The sequence below is a fragment of the Mugil cephalus genome, chromosome 7 (genome assembly GCF_022458985.1).
Source record: "Mugil cephalus isolate CIBA_MC_2020 chromosome 7, CIBA_Mcephalus_1.1, whole genome shotgun sequence".
Classification (NCBI taxonomy): Eukaryota; Metazoa; Chordata; class Actinopteri; order Mugiliformes; family Mugilidae; genus Mugil; species Mugil cephalus.
This window is the reverse complement of record NC_061776.1, coordinates 1,679,286-1,698,794: the sequence shown is the minus strand read 5'-3', so window position 1 is coordinate 1,698,794 and position 19,509 is coordinate 1,679,286. Positions and strand designations below refer to the sequence as shown.

Here is a 19,509-nt window from a genome sequence, read left to right as displayed (position 1 = left end):
GACAAAAACTATCAAAACAATGAAAATAGTTTCTATGTTTTTAAACAAAATGCATGTGTTATAGGTGAAACACGTATAAGGAGATAAAAACTACAGAAAGTCTGAAAATGACAAAATAAATGTGGAAAAAAAGATTGAAAAAGAAAACGGTAAAATTACTGTAAAGAAGCAGCAAAAAAGACCTAAAATGACAGAAGAGATTTAAAACTATGAAAAAGATTTGTTGATTTTTTTAAAAAAATATATTATTTTACTCACGTGAAGAATTTAAAAGGAGATTTTTAAAAATGACCCCAGCAAAACAAAAAAAAACAAAAACAAAAAAGACTTGAAATTAGTAAAATGACTTAAAAAGATTATTTGCAGTAATAAAGTAAACATGTCCTTCTTTTATAAAGTATTATCTCAGTTAAAAGACGTTTTTACCTGTTTTTCTGGATTTTGTTAAAAAAAAAAATTGACGCATGCGTACTAGAGGCTCCAGTCGCTTCACTTCCTGGTTTGAGTCGAGTCTTGTTGTCACGGACTGAAACTAAAACTAAAGAATTCACTCTTCGGCTTCACGTGAGACGCTGCGAGCAAGCGATTATAGCGGGCGCGTGCGTCTCCGTGTGTTTTCTCACTTGGCTCGTTCCGCAGCTCAAAAACACGCACGCGAGACTTCCGACGAAGATGTCCCCGGCCGCGGGCATCCACGCGCAGCTCGCCTCCATCATGGAGGTCCTCGCGAACGCGGCCGTGGCGGAGATCTGCGAGCTCGTGGACAGCGGCTACTCGGTGCTGCAGCTGGAGATCACGCGGAGTCGCAAAGAGAACGAGGCGCTGCGGCGGAAGCTGCGGCTCGTGGAGCTGAGAGCCGCACGCGCGACCGCACTGCGAGCGGCCGTGGCCACCGCGAGCGGCGCCGCACTGCTGCACGCGAGCGGCCGCGCGCGTGCTCAGGTGTTCGCGGGCAACCAGATGAGGCGGAGCGGAGCAGCAGGTAACCGTTAAAAACCGTTAAACCGTTGAACCGATGAAGTTCGACCGTTAAAACCGTTAAAGATGAACCGTTTAATCGACGTAACTAAATTAACATAAACTGCACTTTCATCCAAAAACCAAGCATTAAAAACCACGTTTAACTCATATTGTACGATTTAAATTAAGAATTAAAATAACCAAAAGTTCATATTTCCAGCCGTTATTAAATAAATCTGTCCTATAAAACATTTATCACATTTTCTAAAGCTGAAAATGTGGCGCTGACCCTCAAATACCTCAAATATTTATTTACTTTCTAACTTTATTGTGAGGTTTTATATACACATGAATAGAAACTCGACGGTGAAATAAACTATGTCCTTTAAATGCATCGTCTCCACTCAACACCCTCCAGGTGAAGCAGCTCTGTCCAGATCGTCCAATCAGGAGCCAGCTTCCGACTCCGGACAGGAACCGACGAAGAGGAGGGTGAGTAGAGGAGGAAGAGGAGGAAGACGAGGAAGAGTTTCTGACCTGATTCTTCTTCTTCTTCTTCTTCTGTGGTTTTTAGTCTGCGGGTGAAACGAGTGCAGTCATCAAGGTGGAGGACGAGGACGAGGACGAGGACGAGTCCTGGTCCCGGTCGGAGCCTGAAAGTGAGTTAAAAGCTTTTAAAGATTTGACCCTTTACAGGGCGAGGAACTATATCTGGTAACTTAAGCACATTTTAAAAAGTCTTCTTATATATCTTATTAAAATAAATAAATAAATTATGTTATTAGAGTAAAACAGTCTCCTTGTTCCCTACGATAAAACGTCATTTAGCTAAAAAAGACTTTTTATGTCCTACAATAAAATTTTAATTGTCCAGAAACTACAAATGTTGTTTCAAACCTTCTCTTCTTCTTCTTCTCTCAGGTTTTTGTCGGGTTGTTGAAGGACGGAAAGACTTGTCTCCATCGCGCCGGGTGAAACAGGAAGCAGCAGCAGCAGCAGCTCCGCTCAGCTCCACGTCCACGTCCACGTCCACGTCCACGTCCACGTCCACGTCGGGACAGAAGACGCCGGCAGCGACAGCGAAGCCGAGACCTGAACCCAGTCTGGTGTTTGAGCTGCCGAGTCCTGTGGGTTCAGATCCCAGCTGCTCGTCGGCGCTGAACCAAACCGTCTCTGGCGACTCAGGCGGCGGCGGCGGGTTCGTCCTCGCCGAGGGGACTCTACAGAGGACGCCGCTGCTCGGGGGTCCCGCCCCCGGGGGACAGTGGAGACACCAGGACGGGGGCGGCAGGGACGACTCCGCGGGGAAGACGTTCGTCTGCAGCCACTGTGGGAAAACGCTGGCGTGTCTGAAGAACCTGAAAACCCACATGAGGGTCCACACGGGGGAGAAGCCGTTCGGCTGCTCGCTCTGCGGGAAGCGATTCTCCGACCCCAGCAACCTCAAACGCCACCAGAGCGTCCACACGGGCGAGAAGCGCTACGGCTGCGTCCACTGCGGGAAACGCTTCGCCCAGTCCGGCTCGCTCAAGGTCCACATGAGCGTCCACACGGACTGCAAAGAGTTCAGGTGTCCCTGCTGCAGCAAGACGTTCATATCCGTCAGTCACCTGAGGAGACACGTCTCCGTCCACGGGGGACAGAGGACGGGGGGCGTTTAATTTAACGTCCTCTCCACGTTTGAGGAGACACGTCTCTGTCCACGGAGGACAGTGATGACTTCATGTCCTCTCCACGTTTGAGGAGACACGTCTCTGTCCACGGAGGACAGTGATGACTTCATGTCCTCTCCACGTTTAAGACACGTTCGTCACGGGACAGAGGACGGGCGTTGACTTCCGTCCCTCCACGTTGAGGGACACATGAGTAGAAGAACAACGATGGACCAAAGCTGGAGGACACGGAGACTCTGAAGACGCTGTTTTATTTCCAGCATCGTTTTATTTTCCTCTGATTCTCCTTCATCCTCCTTCTCCTTCATGTTCTGTTTATTCTTCTTTTTCCTCTTAACGAATTAAATGAGAAATAAATATAAACTAGAAAATGTTTGAACGGGAGGAGACGTCTTCATTTCCTTCATCATCAGACGTTTGTTTCCTCAGAGAGAAAAAACTTTAAAAGGCTCAGTTCTAATCTCCCTTCCTTTCCTTCCTTCCTTCCTTCCTTCCTTCCTTCCTTCCTTCCTTCCTTCGTTTCCTCCTTCCTTCCTTCCTTCCTTCCTTCGTTTCCTCCTTCCTTCCTTCCTTCCTTCCTTCTTTTGTTTCCTCCTTCATTCCTTCCGTCCTTCCTTCGTTCTTTTGTTTCCTCCTTCCTCCCTACCTTCCTTCCTTCCTTCCTACTTCCATCTTTCCTTCCTTCCTTCCTTCCTTCTTTTGTTTCCTCCTTCCTTCCTTCCTACTTCCATCTTTCCTTCCTTCCTTCCTTCCTTCCTTCCTTCTTTTGTTTCCTCCTTCCTTCCTTCCTACTTCCATCTTTCCTTCCTTCCATCTTTCCTTCCTTCCTTCCTTCCTTTCTTCCATCTTTCCTTCCTTCCTTTGTTTCCTTCCTTCCTTCCTTCTTTTGTTTCCTCCTTCCTTCCTACTTCCATCTTTCCTTCCTTCCTTCCTTCCTTCCTTCCTTCCTTCCTTCCTTCCTTCTTTTGTTTCCTCCTTCCTTCCTACTTCCATCTTTCATTCCTTCCTTCCTTCCTTCCTTCCTTCCTTTGTTTCCTCCTTCCTTCCTACTTCCATCTTTCCTTCCTTCCTTCTTTCTTTTGTTTCCTCCTTCCTTCTTTCTTTTGTTTCCTCCTTCCTTCCTTCCTTCCTTTCCTTCCTCCCTCCCTGGTTCTGGTCCAGTGGTAGTTAAAGATCCATCAGAGGCATCAGCTGATATAATATCGTACTGACCACATGGTGGCGCTGCTGCTGATTGACACAGACTGAGACCAGGTCTCAGTTAATTGGAGACACATTTAAATGAATGTCCTCGTCCTCCTCCATGTTTGGACTTACTTCCTGTCTTCCTGTCTCCACGTTGTCACACAGACAGAAACACAGTTTGCCTTTAATGACGTGTTTAATGAATCCTAAACATTTACAGATTTCATTCAGGAGACAAAGATACAAAACACTGTAAAGTTAAATCTTAAAACACACGGCGCCACCTACAGGCGGATAAACACTGTTTTAAATGTTAGTTTGGAAGCAGATTTTAAATATGTAGAATAATATAGTTACACTCTTATTATATTAAAGTCTAGTCGGCGCCTCGGTTAAGGTTTAATTTTACAGTTTTACAGCTGATTAACATGAACACGATAATAAAAACGTTACGTAATAAGTTCACGTTTCCACCTACGGAAATAAGTGCAGTCGATGGAAACAAAAAATAAAAACCACTATTTACATCACTATTAACAACATGTTCAGTAGCTAAACAGAGAAAACATCTAAACTTTGTTCCTTTAAAGCTGCGTTCATTGATTTCTGACCCACCAGGGGGCGCCACCGTTACCGTTTGGTCTCCTCCGACAACCGAGGAACAGATATGACGTGATTTATCCGAGACGTGGAGCTAAAAGAAGCTACAGACAGAGCTTCGTACTCTGAGACACAACGTGACCCATCATTTATATAAAATACTGATTTGAAATGCAGCTTAAAATACAAAGTAGAGCGAGAGAAGTATGAAAAATGTAAAAAATATCAGTAACACGTTGATTTTCTTTGTTCTCTGACCTACTCTGACATGTAAAGAGAAATTTGGCACTTGATAAAACCACGACGGAGACAGAGTTTGGTCACACCAGGGTTTAAAAACAGAAATCGTGGTAAATGTTGTTGTTTTAATCAGATTTTCAGACAAACTGTAAAAATATATATATATAAACCAGATTATCCTCCTGGTGCGACCAGATCTCAAACCTTCATGATGCTGCGTTCACGTCCTACGAGACGGAAAAGCGTTGACGATATTCACAAACACATCTCGGCTGAGATGCTGGAGACTGCGAATCCCCACGTGACATGAACGCAGCGCGATAATCACGACGTGAGGAGATTTTTCTGCTCGTCCGGTTTGACACCGATAAAAAAAACACAAACAGAAGAAGAGCTGATCCCACATCTATGAAGTGGATTAGTCTCACCCATGAGGAAGAAAATGAAGAGGCAGATTTTTTTTCATCATGCAATTTAAGTATAAATGACGAGAATAAACTTGAAATGTTGAAAAAAAAAATTTAATTCCAATTTTGAGAAAAAATTTGAAATACGATGTTGAGAAAAAAGTCGAAATGTTGAGAAAAAAGTCAAAAATTTCTAGAAGGTCCAAATATAATTTTGAGAAAAAAGTCCAAATATAATTTTGAGGAAAAAGTCCAAATATAATTTTGAGAAAAAAGTCCAAATATAATTTTGAGAAAAAAGTCCAAATATAATTTTGAGACAGCACGAGTCCGATCAGTGGACGCGGTTTCCTTTCGAGGCGCTAGCTCTTCACCATGATGCCTTCTTCCCTCGACATGATGACGATCATAGTCTGAGGCTGCTTGTTATTTATTTAGCTTAATGAAGCTGCAAACATGAGTTCGCCCCCTGGTGGTTGGATCAGATGTGCAGCAGAGCCCACATTTTAAATTTAAATATCACCAGGTTCATTTAATCAACCAAAATCACGATTAAAAGTCGATTAATGGCACAGCCTCAGGGCCACAGCCATGTTTTTATTCATTTATTTACAACTATTCATATTTCAGAATGAAGCCAAACTTGTTTGGTTCATACGTTGGAAAAGTCGCAGTTTTAACGTCCTGATACTGAGAACGACTCCGTGTTTGTGAGCGAACAGAGGAAGAACAAACTGACTTTGTTCTCCAGGTGCATGATGAAAAAAACAAAAAAACAACTCGTCTGCGTTTTGTTTCCTCACGGGTTGAACTAATTCTCCACGTCCAGCTCCTCGTCGCGGTGGAAGCTCGAGGCCCAAACATGATTCTTCATGAGGTCCGACCCCTCGTCGAGTCCTAAAGACGAGTTTGTTTGTTTGTTTTGCCAAACTTTTCCTGTTGGAAACAATTATTTACGTTTCTCTTGGTTCTGTGGATTTAAATCCACGGAACCTTTTTCCTGGTTCCTTCCATTTCCAGGAATTATTGCTCCCTCAAAGACAAATGTTTCAAAATAAGAGCTTCATATTTAAGATTAAAGGTGAGATATTAACTTCTCACGTGTCCCTGTGTTATTATTTAATTATTATTATGTTGCTGGTGTAAAGGCACTTAGGAAAAGAAGAGTTTCACCACAAAATGCTGCGAGAACAACTTTCACATCTAAAGCTGCACCAGCGTCGCTAAGAAAACATTAAAAGCCTCTTTTATAGTGCTGCTTTTATAGCACTAGCTCACGTAGCCATTTCTACTCGTACCTCGTCAGTCTGTCTCGCTCTGTAATGACTCCACTCAAACACTAGTTGGCGCTAATTTTTGTTTCATTTCGGCAAAGATTCGTCGCACAAACGTCTGCACCTCCGAACCTCCTCAGGTAAAATCACTGATTCATGACGCGGAGACGGAGAAACAGGAAACATGCTACTACGAAGACGACCAATCACAGCTCTTTCGTAGTTACATTTCTGGTGGTTTGTGCTACGACGTGAATGTCTGGGCTGTAACCGTAGCAACCACGTAAAATTTATGCAGAAACATAAACCAGTGGCCTGTTGGTCTTTGGCCTGATCTCACCACCACCCGTTCTATCAGTAGTAATAAAAATAATTAGTCTAGAGGATGCACCTTTAATCTGTGGCCCCGCCCACTCACCTGTCAATCATGTGACTTATTAAAGTCTCAGCATGATGATCCTAATTTTATCATAACAAAAAAAAAAAAGAACAGACTTTCAGGAAGTCTGAAAAAGTCCTTGTGCAGAAATAGTCTTTTACTTCTTAAATCTGAGCTGATGCAGCTTTAATGCGTTTGTGGCCTTTTTAGATTAAAACTCTTCATTCAGTTCCTTCAGAAAAACAAATGCTGCTTTTTTCTCCCACGGTTGTAAATACAATCCTCACCTTTGTGCATTATATTTTAAGTCACAGCTCTTATTTGAAACAGAAGGTAGTTTTTTGTTTTTGTTTTACAGTTTAAACCTGAATTGTTGCTGCAGACATGAAAAGTCTGATGTTTGGTCACTTCTTCTGAAAAAAGCTCCAAGTTTCACCCCTAACGACAGAAGATACGCTTAAAATACATCTTTATATTTAATTCCTCTTTCTCTCTGAGCTCCTTCGACACTTTGGCAGCAGCTTTAATTAGAAACGAACATCCAGCACGTGATGCTGGTTCGTTTTAAACGTTCGATCACGTCTCATTTAGCATTAGCCTGAAGCTAACATGCTTAAAACTTTAAATTCATCTCAGGAGGAGTTTTCTCTCTCTAAAAAACGACACTGACGCTGCTGTGAAATGTTCTCCAGAGCTCAGAGCTACTTTTGCCCTTTAAGTGCAACTCACATGCAAACAGATAAATGAAATAAGAACTAACACGATATTTCTACTGAGTCCCGTTCGACCTTTTTCTTCTTGTGATCCTCTTCCAGTTTATCGCAGCGAACCCAGACGCCGTCCTCGTTTCCCTTTACTCATTCCTTGATGTGATGTCCTGAAACAAAGAATCGGTCGGATGATGAGCGATAAGCTGAGCCAGCGATCTCAGGAAATTAGCTCTGTCGATTAAATCTGAGGTCACTGAGGTCTGGACTCAGATCTTAACTTCAGGTCTAAATAAGGTGATGAAGACGTCATTTTTCCACCTCAGAAACAAAGAGCAACCATTTATGAATCAAAGAGATGCTGAAAAACTAAAATGTGCATCTGAACCAGACGTGACCACTGTGAGGTACCTAGCTGTAGCCTTAGCTGTAGCTGTAGCCATAGCCGTAGCCTTAGCCGTAGCCTTAGCTGTAGCCGTAGCCTTAGCCGTAGCCTTAGCTGTAGCCTTAGCCGTAGCCTTAGCTGTAGCCGTAGCCGTAGCCTTAGCCTTACTTAGCCTTAGTACAAAGAACCCAGTGGGCTGGGACCAAACAACGTCCTTTATTAACCATCAGCCTCCAGGAACACTTGGATCATTTGCTAGCTAAAATCAAGCTAGCATGATGCTCATATATACAAAGCTGTATATCAAAGTTACGGTTACTGTTGGAGAATATTAGTATTATTAGAGTCTAACTTGCGTTAGTTAACTTAATGTTAGCTAGCTAGCTAGTGACCGGTACGCTTTCACCTCCATAATCGTATTTTTCATTTCAAGAAAGTTTTCGTAAAGCATCTGGAGACAATTTATATTGTTATTAACACTGTGTAAATAAAAGCTAAACCTTGTGTATTTCAGACTGAAGTCAGTGACCGTCGTGAACAAACCTCTTCCTACTTCTTTTGATTTAATCAGCTGATAAGTCGTTATTGTAATTTTTTTTATGCCCCAATGTTGGAATCTGCATCAGCTCTAAAAAACGATATCGGTCGGACCTAAGTTGTCATCAAAGTCAATCAATGTCCATCTTTTAAATAAAATAAATAGAAATGGAAAACTAATCTAAATAAAACCCTTATTGTCTTCTTGTTGCCGTGTTTCTGAAACGTTCGTACGTTCCTTTTAATGTTCGTTCTGCAGCGTTTGCATGAAGTAAAAAGTTTCTGACTCACCTCGGTCTTGGCCTTCCTCCACTCGCCCATCGGACCAGACTTGGTGACGACTGAAAGGGACCAGATTTGTTTTAGCTCGGTGTCAGATTTCACTTTCAGGTCCCAGAGAAGGGATTTAATAAAAATAAATAAATGAATCAATAATCACCCATGAAAGCTGTGACCATCAGGAACATGGTGGATGTCACGGAGCTGCTCCACCACAGAGACCTGCAGGGAGGAAATAAAAACTCATGAGAACAAAGACTTCAGATCTAATCACCAGTCCTGGAAAACCAGAGTCTAAAAAGACCCAGAACACAGCAGGACCCTGGTTTCTACAGTACCACTATGTGACCACCAGGTGGTGCTAGAGTTCCACAACTGAAATGAATCTAAGGTTCATCATGTGGTTCATAGCAGATGGAGAAACAATCCTCCAGCTCCATTAGCCGATGCTACCTGGTTAGCGCTGCGATGCTAGTTTAAGCTGGAAATAAAACTGCAGCTTTACCCTGAGACCAGAGCAGTGAAGATGAAGACGGTGAAGCCGAGGAGGAGGAGGGTCTTCATGCTGAACCCTGAAACACGAACAAAGACCCGAATCAGAACCAGAGGCAGGAAGAGACGCTTCGTCCTGTTCGTTCCTGAGCTTCTGTTACTAGGTCAAATACAGAAAACCCAAAGCGCGGTCATAGTAAATACATTTAAAACAGATTAATTTGCTTCAAGGCGAATCAACGTTAGCAATAACGCGACTGAATGTTAGAGTCTGCTGAAACTTTTATTTATTTTTCGGTTTAGATAAAGAGATAAAAACACTTTTTAACCATGTTCCCGTGTGAAGAACCAAACACATGAACATCATTAGCTGGATCCGCCTCATAGCAACACGTTGCTTTAGCTTTGAGCTTTAGCCTAATGGCTAATCGCTAATGGTTTTTAGTGGCGAATGACTCTTCTTGCTTTGTTGTTGTAACAACTTTGACTTTATAATGATTCTTCAAACATTTTACCAAAAGGACTAAAGTTAAAACAACAGGAACAAGTTACCACCACACATCAGAAACTGAGACGACAATAAAAACAGACATGGACCCAAATAGTCTGAATATGTTTCTTAATCTGATACATACTCTCTGGTTCTTGGTCCATTATGTTTTTTATATAATTGTTGGTTTCATACATAAATGAAATGAAAGCATCAGACAGAGGAACATGAGGAGTTATCTAATGACTACGGCTGCAGGTGAGTGGTGGGTCAGTGGTCATGTGACGTTACCTGGGTCCTCAGGTGAGGCCTGGCAGCAGCAGGTGTTGCTGTAGAACGGTGAAGGGGGGAGGACCTCAGACAGACCCCCCAGCGACTGGGTGAAGCGCTCCTTCGACTCACAGATCTCAGAGCAGATCTCCTCCCGCATGATGGGGGGCGGGGCCAGTTTGTCTGGAGGGGGCGGGGCCAGTTTGTCTGGAGGGGGCGGGGCCTCAGTGGGGTCTGAAAGAGGGAACGAGAAGCTCGGTGACTCCACGGAGGAGGAGGAGGAGGAGGAGGAGGAGGAGGAGAGATCTGGTCTGGTTTTAAACGTTTCCACTTAACAACCATCAGCTGGTTTCAATTTAAACTATTTTTATTCCACAGTTTAAATCAGGATTATTCGTTTCTTTACTGCAGTAGATTCTGTTTTACTTATTCTAGGGTATGAAATACTAACTACTAGTTATTTATGATGGTGCTTCTAAGTTATTTTTGTAAATCTGAGGCTGATGACAAAATAAAAGCAGCAAAAAAACCCGTTAAGAAACATCCTCTTATTAAACCAGGAAGTGATGGAAGTGCCGGTGGAAAGCAAGCAGAATATAAAGTGTGACTAACGTATGTTATAAATCATTTCATCTATCTAGAGTTTACTCTTCTTTACTCTTCTAGATTCTGTTTTACTTATTCTACTCTCCTGATACTGACCAGTATTTATTCCTCATGATGCTTTATGCTGTTTTATTTATTATACTTCCAGTAAACAGCCAATAATCTGATCCCTCTCATCTAATCTCCTGTTATTTATCTGTTTGATAGTATCAATAGAAACACACTAACATCTTACTCTCACTTTATCTCAGCGTGTGTTTTGTCTCTTCTCATCTTATTTGTTATTTATCTCATAATCTGACGTCTCAGAGGCTTTAACCTGACTTTAACCCGACTCTAACCCGACTCTAACCTGACTTTAACCCGACTCTAACCCGACTTTAACCCGACTCTAACCTGACTCTAACCCGACTTTAACCCGACTCTAACCCGACTTTAACCCGACTCTAACCCGACTCTAACCTGACTTTAACCCGACTTTAACCCGACTTTAACCCGACTTTAACCCGACTCTAACCCGACTCTAACCTGACTTTAACCCGACTCTAACCTGACTTTAACCCGACTCTAACCCGACTCTAACCTGACTTTAACCCGACTCTAACCTGACTTTAACCCGACTCTAACCCGACTTTAACCCGACTTTAACCCGACTCTGGAACCAAACAGCAGCTGTGATGTTTCCTAAAACTTAAATAAAGTCCAGCTGCTCTTTGTTTCCAGCTGTTTAGTGAATGAGCTGTAACTCGTGAGCTGTGACGTCCCATAAATCTCCAGGTAAACGCCAACAAACTGTTTCCAGTGCAGATTTAACATGAACTTTTATATCGATACGTCTGAAAAACCTCCTCGTGAGAACGTAGAAGTGTTTTAGTTTCAGACATTTGAGAGGTTTTTTTTTTAGAAATGTGAATGTTTCCATTATCATCCTGATTTCTAGGAGGCTGAACGTTTCTCTGCAGATTAAAAGCTGGAGTTAAACTATCTCATTTCGTTTCATCTCGTCTTATTTGAGCAGTGAAGCATGAACCGACCGTATGTGAAGCAGCAGTTTTCTTCCAGCTCCGTGCTCTTCAGTCCAGACCAGGACGACTGGTCCAGGAGAACTGGTCCCGCGTGGCTCCTTATGGTCCGGTCCAGGTCCAGGTCCAGGTCCAAATCCAGATCATGATCCTGGCTCTGGTTCTGGTTATGGTCCTGGTCCTGGTTCTGGTCTTGATTCTGGTCCTGCTCCTGGTCCTGGTCCTGCTCCTGGTCCTGGTTCTTTCCCGTCCTGAACACACCTCTGAAGACTTTCTCGTCCAGCCAGGACTGGCAGCTCTCGGTGACGTCGCTGATTAAACGAACCAGAGAGTTACGAGGCCTCCGCCGGCGCCGGAAAACCCTGAGGACGGAAAAAACGGACCCGGACGTTCACATCATCGTAGGAAACCAGAAACCTGATTCACTTTTCTGAAACTTTTCAAAGAAAACAGAGATAAATAACCTCCTGAAACCCGGCGTCCTCATATGGGGACATTAAGTTTTAGGTTTTATTGCAGCTTATTCTGCTTCATTTAGTCCCGTTGTCCTCATACGGAGACACGTTTGTCTCTTTAGCAGGTCAATAATTATTCATATTAACTTTCCTAGTTTGATTTGACGTGCAGGACTCGTTTGAGGACGTTGGGATTTCATCGTTTCCAGTTCTGCTTTTGCATCAAAATGAACAGTTTTATATTTTGGTGACACATTGAGGCACATTGACTTAAATTGTAATATACAGTGAATTTATATATAATAATTTGTCCACATTTCTGTTTTCAAAAACTATAGATGGATTCCAAACAAATGTTTTGTTCTGAGGAGGTTAATGAATTTACTGTATATGGTTCCTCTGAGCTTTTATTTGGTATTTGCACTTTTTAAATTCTCCATCTTTGAACAGGAAGTAGCAGTTTTTGAAAATGGAAACAATGTTGTCATATGTGCATTATTTATATTACAATAAAGTCATATTACAAAATATAAAACTGTTTATTTTAATGCCTGAACATGACTGAGCAAAGACAGAACTGCCAACAACGAAGTCTCAATGTCCTCAAACAAGTACTTGCTAATTAGCGACGCTGTAGCTCGTCGCTATCGATATATAAGAATATAAGAAATAAGCTTTGAACTTTGCTACCACTAGATGGCAGACTAGAGCGTCCATTAATGAGGACAACGGGTTCAAATGAAGCAGAATAAGATGCAATAAAACCTAAAACTTAACGTCCCCGTATGAGGACAAGGGGTCTCAGGAAGTTATAATTACATGAAATCTTCATAAGTATAATCTGATGTAATTTCTCTCATAGGTCGCCATTGTTGTTCACGTCACAGTGCATTCTGGGTAATGATGTCAAACCATAGTTGTGACTCTACAGCGAGAAAAATGTCTTCAACTCATCCATCCATTTGGAGTTGTTGTTGTTTATAGGTTGATAGTCTGTTGTGTTACTGGTCTGAATGAACTAAAATGAGTTAGACTTTTAAAGCTAAAGTTATTAAATATGGTTCCTCGTCCCCTAAAGCGTTAATGTTTAACTTCATTTTATATTCTCCATTTTGATGAATGCAGCTAATAAATTATTGCCATGTGCCCGCGGGGATCAGGCCTCGTCAAACGTGTTGATGGTGATGCGTTCAATAACACCGGGGTCTCGTAGCAACCGTGACCGACGACGTCACGCCCCCCGGTCCCTGAACGCAGCTGATGTCAGATGTGAGGAATTTACAGCTTTGGATCCTGGACGACTTGTGGCGAGCGCCGCGCTCTGATTGGCTGCTGAGGGTGATCTCAGGTCTGTAAAGAGGTGAGCTCATGTTTGTTCCTTCGTTTAAACCGGTCCAGCTTCTTCAAGTCCTTGGTTATTTCACCCTCAGAGAGAAAAGAGCTGGATATGCTGCAAACTAAACCTCAGATACTAAATAAATTCAACTATTTAAAGTTTTAATCATTTATAAATCATAACAAACAAACTGTATCCGCTGCCACTATCTAATCCAACTAAACGTGGATTAATCCGCCGCTGAAAATAGTCCCGAACAAACAGATTCGTTTCCCTCTGTTCGTTTGTTTAAGGTCGACAGATGTTTAAAAGATGATCGAGTCTATTTCTGTAATAAGGAAGTCGCAGATATTCAGCAGCAAAGTTAGAAAACTCTGAGCAACAATAGTTACGTAACTGCCCAGTTCCAGTTACGTAACTTATTTCACTGTCAAAATAAACATTTACAGAATCTTTTCATGTCAGAAACTTTGAAAGTCATGATCAGCTGGTCTGAATTTCTTCTTCTTAGGTCTGAATATTTCATCTTATTACATATTTATTGTTTCCTTTTGTGTCTCTGCACAACATGGAGCCAGAATCTGAACCGGCTCCTCAGTTTCAAATGTTTTCATCCATCTATTGGTTTAAAGGTGAAGAGAAAACGAACAGTATTTAGTCGTCTTCTATGTAGCCTTGGTGACTGTTAGCTTAGCATTAATATGTGTAGCATGTAGTTTCGGTGACTGTTAACTTAGCATTGATGTGTAGCATGTAATCTCGGTGACTGGTAGCTTAGCATTGATGTGTAGCATGTGGCCTTGGTGACTGTTAGCTTAGCATTAATATGTGTAGCATGTAGTTTCGGTGACTGTTAACTTAGCATTGATGTGTAGCATGTAATCTCGTGACTGGTAGCTTAGCATTGATGTGTAGCATGTGGCCTTGGTGACTGTTAGCTTAGCATTGATGGGTAGCATGTGGCCTTGGTGACTGTTAGCTTAGCATTGATGTGTAGCATGTAATCTCGATGACTGGTAGCTTAGCATTGATGTGTAGCATGTAGCCTTGGTGACTGGTAGCTTAGCATTGATGTGTAGCATGTAGTTTCGGTGACTGTTAGCTTAGAAGTGATGTGCAGCATGTAGTCTTGGTGACTGTTAGCTTAGCATTGATGTGTAACATGTAGTCTTGGTGACTGTTAGCTTAGCATTGATGTGTAACATGTAGTCTTGGTGACTGTTAGCTTAGCATTGATGTGTAGCATGTAATCTCGATGACTGGTAGCTTAGCATTGATGTGTAGCATGTAGCCTTGGTGACTGTTAGCTTAGCATTAATATGTGTAGCATGTAATCTCGGTGACTGTTAGCTTAGCATTGATGTGTAGCATGTAATCTCGATGACTGGTAGCTTAGCATTGATGTGTAGCATGTGGCCTTAGTGACTGTTAGCTTAGCATTGATGGGTAGCATGTGGCCTTGGTGACTGTTAGCTTAGCATTGATGTGTAGCATGTAGTTTCGGTGACTGTTAGCTTAGCATTGATGTGTATCATGTAGTTTCGGTGACTGTTAGCTTAGAAGTGATGTGTAGCATGTAGTCTTGGTGACTGTTAGCTTAGCATTGATGTGTAACATGTAGTCTTGGTGACTGTTAGCTTAGCATTGATGTGTAGCATGTAATCTCGATGACTGGTAGCTTAGCATTGATGTGTAGCATGTAGCCTTGGTGACTGTTAGCTTAGCATTAATATGTGTAGCATGTAATCTCGGTGACTGTTAGCTTAGCATTGATGTGTAGCATGTAATCTCGGTGACTGTTAGCTTAGCATTGATGTGTAGCATGTGGCCTTAGTGACTGTTAGTTTAGCATTGATGGGTAGCATGTGGCCTTGGTGACTGTTAGCTTAGCATTGATGTGTAGCATGTAGTTTCGGTGACTGTTAGCTTAGAAGTGATGTGTAGCATGTAGTCTTGGTGAATGTTAGCTTAGCAGTGATGTGTAACATGTAGTCTTGGTGACTGTTAGCTTAGCATTGATGTGTAACATGTAATCTCGGTGACTGTTAGCTTAGCATTGATGTGTAGCATGTAATCTCGATGACTGGTAGCTTAGCATTGATGTGTAGCATGTAATCTCGATGACTGGTAGCTTAGCATTGATGTGTAGCATGTAGCCTTGGTGACTGTTAGCTTAGCATTAATATGTGTAGCATGTAATCTCGGTGACTGTTAGCTTAGCATTGATGTGTAGCATGTAATCTCGGTGACTGTTAGCTTAGCATTGATGTGTAGCATGTGGCCTTAGTGACTGTTAGCTTAGCATTGATGGGTAGCATGTGGCCTTGGTGACTGTTAGCTTAGCATTGATGTGTAGCATGTAGCCTTGGTGACTGTTAGCTTAGCATTGATGTGTAGCATGTAGCCTTGCTGACTGTACATTAGCATTGATGTGTAGCATGTAGCCTTGGTGACTGTTAGCTTAGCATTGATGTGTAGCATGTAATCTCGGTGACTGTTAGCTTAGCATTGATGTGTAGCATGTGGCCTTAGTGACTGTTAGCTTAGCATTGATGGGTAGCATGTGGCCTTAGTGACTGTTAGCTTAGCATTGATGTGTAGCATGTGGCCTTAGTGACTGTTAGCTTAGCATTGATAGGTAGCATGTGGCCTTGGTGACTGTTAGCTTAGCATTGATGGGTAGCATGTAGCCTTGGTGACTGTTAGCTTAGCATTGATGTGTAGCATGTAGCCTTGCTGACTGTACATTAGCATTGATGTGTAGCATGTAGCCTTGGTGACTGTTAGCTTAGCATTGCCTCCTGCAGTGAATCAGTAGCATTTTGGAGCCAGACGTTTAGGAACATGTTGGGTTCTTTGGTTTGGTCCAAATGTCCACATGGAACGTGGACCTGGTTCTGGTTTTACTAGAACCTTGTAGAACATGTGAGTTGTGTCTGGGTCCAGTTCTAGTCTCCTACCGGACCAGGTTCTCCTTGTAGGACACGCTGGTCTTGCAGGGCGTCAGGGACACGTTGCCCTGCTCGTCCCAGGAGAAGCTGTCCTCCGTCACCTCGTAGTAGCCGTTGGTGAGGAGGCGCGGGGAGCGGCGGCAGCAGGAGGAGTCGCCGCCGTCCAACGAGGAGTAACAGACGTAGGAGGAGTCGGGGGACAGGAGGGACACGTCCAGGCTGGAGGACGAAGACAATCAATAACACGTGAGACGACTTTTTTACTAGATTTTTTTAATTTTCATGGAGAAAATGAAGATGAATGAATTTAATCGTCGTTTCTGGTTCTGTTGTAACGTGTTATATAAATAAAGTAGTTTACATAATAATAATAATAATAATAATAATAATAATAATAATAAACCAGGTTTGTCTCATTGACGTATAAAATCTTGCCGTTCACACAGAATAAAAACAGGTCTCACCTGTGACAGGTGTGACTGGACCTGGACCTTCTCTTTATGGGGGAACCTGCACAGGTGATAGAAAAGAGGCGGAGTCACACGGAGGAACAGCCCACGGGTTCTAAATAAAGACGACTCTTATCAGCGCAGAGAACCAGACGTGTCCTCTGAGCCGAGGACACGGAGACAAACGCTGACTTGAATCTCAAAGGTTTTTTTAGATCCGAATCTTTAACGTCCTAGAGCTGGTTCCATAAACTCCCAACCCTCTGGAAAAATGAACTTTCTCTTCTTGTAAACGCTGCAGCATCAGTGTTTGTTGTTGTTGTTGTTGTTGTTGTTGTTGTTGTTGTTGTTTGTTTGCAGCCTTTGACCTGAGTGACTCCATGGATTGTGTTTAGATGATCTGCTGCTGCCACATCCACATCACACTGGTTACTAACAGAACTACTTCTAGTTCTAGTTCTTCTTCTTGGATTTTTAGCTTTGACACTAGAAAACCGCCACTAAAAACCAAAGAAGAAGAAGAAGAAGAAGAGCGATCAGTCTTCTTCTCCAGGACGTCTCTTATTTCTAACAGTGTCTTATTCTCCGGCTGCGTTTCCAAAATAAAAGTCATGTTTCTGTCTTTGTTTCCAGTGAAAAGTGTTTAGTGACTGAGCTGCGACTTTACGCGACGTCCCATAATTCTCTCAGAAGATGACCTGGTCACATGACCTGGTCACATGACCTGGTCACATGACCTGGTCACATGACCCCGAGTCACCTCCAGGGAAACGCCAATAAAAAGTCTTTCCATTCATTTTACAGTTAAACTTTGACATCGACACGTTTTTAGAAACCTCATATCAGGACATGTGGAGCCACTGTTCCCCTGTGTGTGTGTGCGTGTGTGTGTGTGTGTGTGATGTAATGTGTGTGTGTGTGTGTGTGATGTAATGTGTGTGTGATGTACTGTGTGTGTGTGTGTGTGTGTGTGTGTGTGATGTAATGTGTGTGTGTGACGTACTCGTAACGGCTCCAGAGAAGAACAGAGCCATGTTTGTCTGCAGCGTCTCGTCGTCTCGTGTTGATCTGTTGAAGAGACGTTAATTAACGGAAACTCGTCCGAGAGACACTTTTATTACAGTCAACACACACACACACACACACACACACACACACACACACACACACACACACACACACACACACACCGTAAACAGACCAAACTAAACTCCTGCTGCACATTGTTCGTTTCCTTCTGTCGCTGCTGGTTCATGAACTCGACTTCCTCCAAGTCTTCGTCCCTGGAGGAAAATTCCTGCGTCTCTTTTTCTTTCACGTGTTCATTCTGTTCCAGCATCATTTGATTTTTAACACTGTGAAGTTTATAAGTTAGAACAGGTCCATCCTCTGGCTACAGTCTCTGCTGTCTCCGTCCCGAGGACGACGTTGGACCCTGGGGACAAACTGAGAACAGAATGTCTCTGTGTCTCTGGTTTGTGGCGGAGACATGTTGTTCTACGTTTGTCATGGTTCAAATCTGAAGTTTTTTTGTCCTTTTGAACAGTGACGTGTGGTTTGAATCTAATCCAAACCAAAGCTGGTTTCAGTGCGTTTACCTTCAAAGCGTCTCCGCTGCTGTCTTATGTCTTCTGTCCTCTGTCCTCTGTCTTCTGTCTTCTGTCTTCTGTCTTCTGTCCTCTGTCCTCTGTCCTCTGTCTTCTATCCAGGTTTCTGTCTCTCACATCCTGCAGCAGCAGCAACAACCGCCTGAGAAACGAACTGCAGAAGCAAAGAAAAACCGACGCTGAGACTCTGAGCTCATGTTTCCTGTTAACTCTTCGTCGGCTGCTTCCTCAAACAGGAGAATCTGAATCAACGCGTCCGTTACCTCCAGAGTTTTCTTCCTCCGCCGTCGTTTATTGTGTTTTTTTAATATGTTTGAGGATCTAATAATAATAATAATGATGATGATGATGATGTGAGCTGAGCCTCTAACGTGGAACTAGAAAGATGCTTCAGACTGAGAAACTTCAGGGAGTTTCCACCTCTGCAGCTTCTCCACGTCTGATAAACGCCGAGAAAAACCAGTCGGGTCAGAACTTCATGAGCGTGAGATGAACAAAGGAGGAAAGGATCAAGTCTGACTCTATGATGGATGTTTCCTCCGTTAAAATCTGGGTTAGAGTTAAATCATTCATCAATAAAAACGTTAAAAATTTCATGTTATAAGGTGTTAAAGCTCCTCCTCTCTGCTCATGCTTAACAGGGGAAACGCGGCCCCCTAGAGGCTCTGAGGAGGTACTGCATCGCAAAATCTTTGGTTGATTAGATATTTTTTATATATTTTTTCCCACAAATAGTTTAATATTTAATGCAAAATGGTAATAATGATGCTTTAAATCACACACATTATATAATATTATATTCTCTATTTACATTTTGAGTATTTATCAGTGAATATTCTGCAGCAGGACACGAGTGTGTTTTTATTTTCTTTGTGAATGACGCTCCCAAAAAAACTGCAATGATCAGAAGAACTGATTCAATTAAAGAAAATGACACATTTTATTCTTTCTAAACTCTGTGAGTCTCTCTGAGACCAGTTACTTTACGTCCGTTTTACTAAAAGGCAGAAACATTAAATCCATGATTTTACTGGTTAATTGTTAAAAGGCGTCTTTTACCTTCAAACCATAAATATTTGATAAAACCAGTTTACTCTCAAGTTTTCCAACAGAAACAAAAATATGAAAATGTTCAATATGATGGAAAAAAAATACACATGAAGAATTCCTTAAAAACTAATTAAAGTAACATCTGGGTTTGTTAA

The 19,509-nt window shown here is 42.4% G+C and overlaps 2 protein-coding genes across 2 annotated transcripts; one reads left to right on the top strand and one right to left on the bottom strand.

The window, feature by feature from the left end:
• Positions 1 to 192: 192 nt before the first annotated feature.
• LOC125010995 (zinc finger protein 324B-like) lies at positions 193 to 2,722 on the top strand. The gene is made up of 4 exons (XM_047589979.1): positions 193 to 982; positions 1,379 to 1,452; positions 1,535 to 1,619; positions 1,882 to 2,722. Exons 1-4 carry the CDS (start codon positions 673 to 675, stop codon positions 2,619 to 2,621), a joined length of 1,209 nt encoding a protein of 402 aa, XP_047445935.1. The 5' UTR covers positions 193 to 672; the 3' UTR covers positions 2,622 to 2,722.
• Positions 2,723 to 3,995: 1,273 nt separating this feature from the next.
• Positions 3,996 to 18,853, bottom strand: tmem71 (transmembrane protein 71). Its single transcript, XM_047589996.1, has 10 exons — positions 18,296 to 18,853; positions 17,701 to 17,765; positions 16,713 to 16,758; positions 16,258 to 16,467; positions 11,519 to 11,868; positions 9,900 to 10,112; positions 9,132 to 9,198; positions 8,787 to 8,848; positions 8,639 to 8,688; positions 3,996 to 7,595 (listed from the first exon to the last, which is right to left on the bottom strand). Exons 2-10 carry the CDS (start codon positions 17,729 to 17,731, stop codon positions 7,572 to 7,574), a joined length of 1,053 nt encoding a protein of 350 aa, XP_047445952.1. The 5' UTR covers positions 17,732 to 17,765; positions 18,296 to 18,853; the 3' UTR covers positions 3,996 to 7,571.
• Positions 18,854 to 19,509: the final 656 nt, after the last annotated feature.

Coding starts and splice junctions, on each gene's coding strand:
- tmem71 (XM_047589996.1), bottom strand. CDS start 17,731: ATGGCTCTGTTCTTCTCTGGAGCCGTTACGA. Junction 11,869..16,257: donor TACAAGGAGAACCTGGTCCG/GTAGGAGACTAG, acceptor TTCCGTCCTCAG/GGTTTTCCGGCGCCGGCGGA. Junction 8,689..8,786: donor GATGGTCACAGCTTTCATGG/GTGATTATTGAT, acceptor GGTCCCTTTCAG/TCGTCACCAAGTCTGGTCCG.
- LOC125010995 (XM_047589979.1), top strand. CDS start 673: ATGTCCCCGGCCGCGGGCATCCACGCGCAGCTCGCCTCCATCATGGAG. Junction 983..1,378: donor GAGGCGGAGCGGAGCAGCAG/GTAACCGTTAAA, acceptor AACACCCTCCAG/GTGAAGCAGCTCTGTCCAGA. Junction 1,453..1,534: donor AGGAACCGACGAAGAGGAGG/GTGAGTAGAGGA, acceptor TGTGGTTTTTAG/TCTGCGGGTGAAACGAGTGC.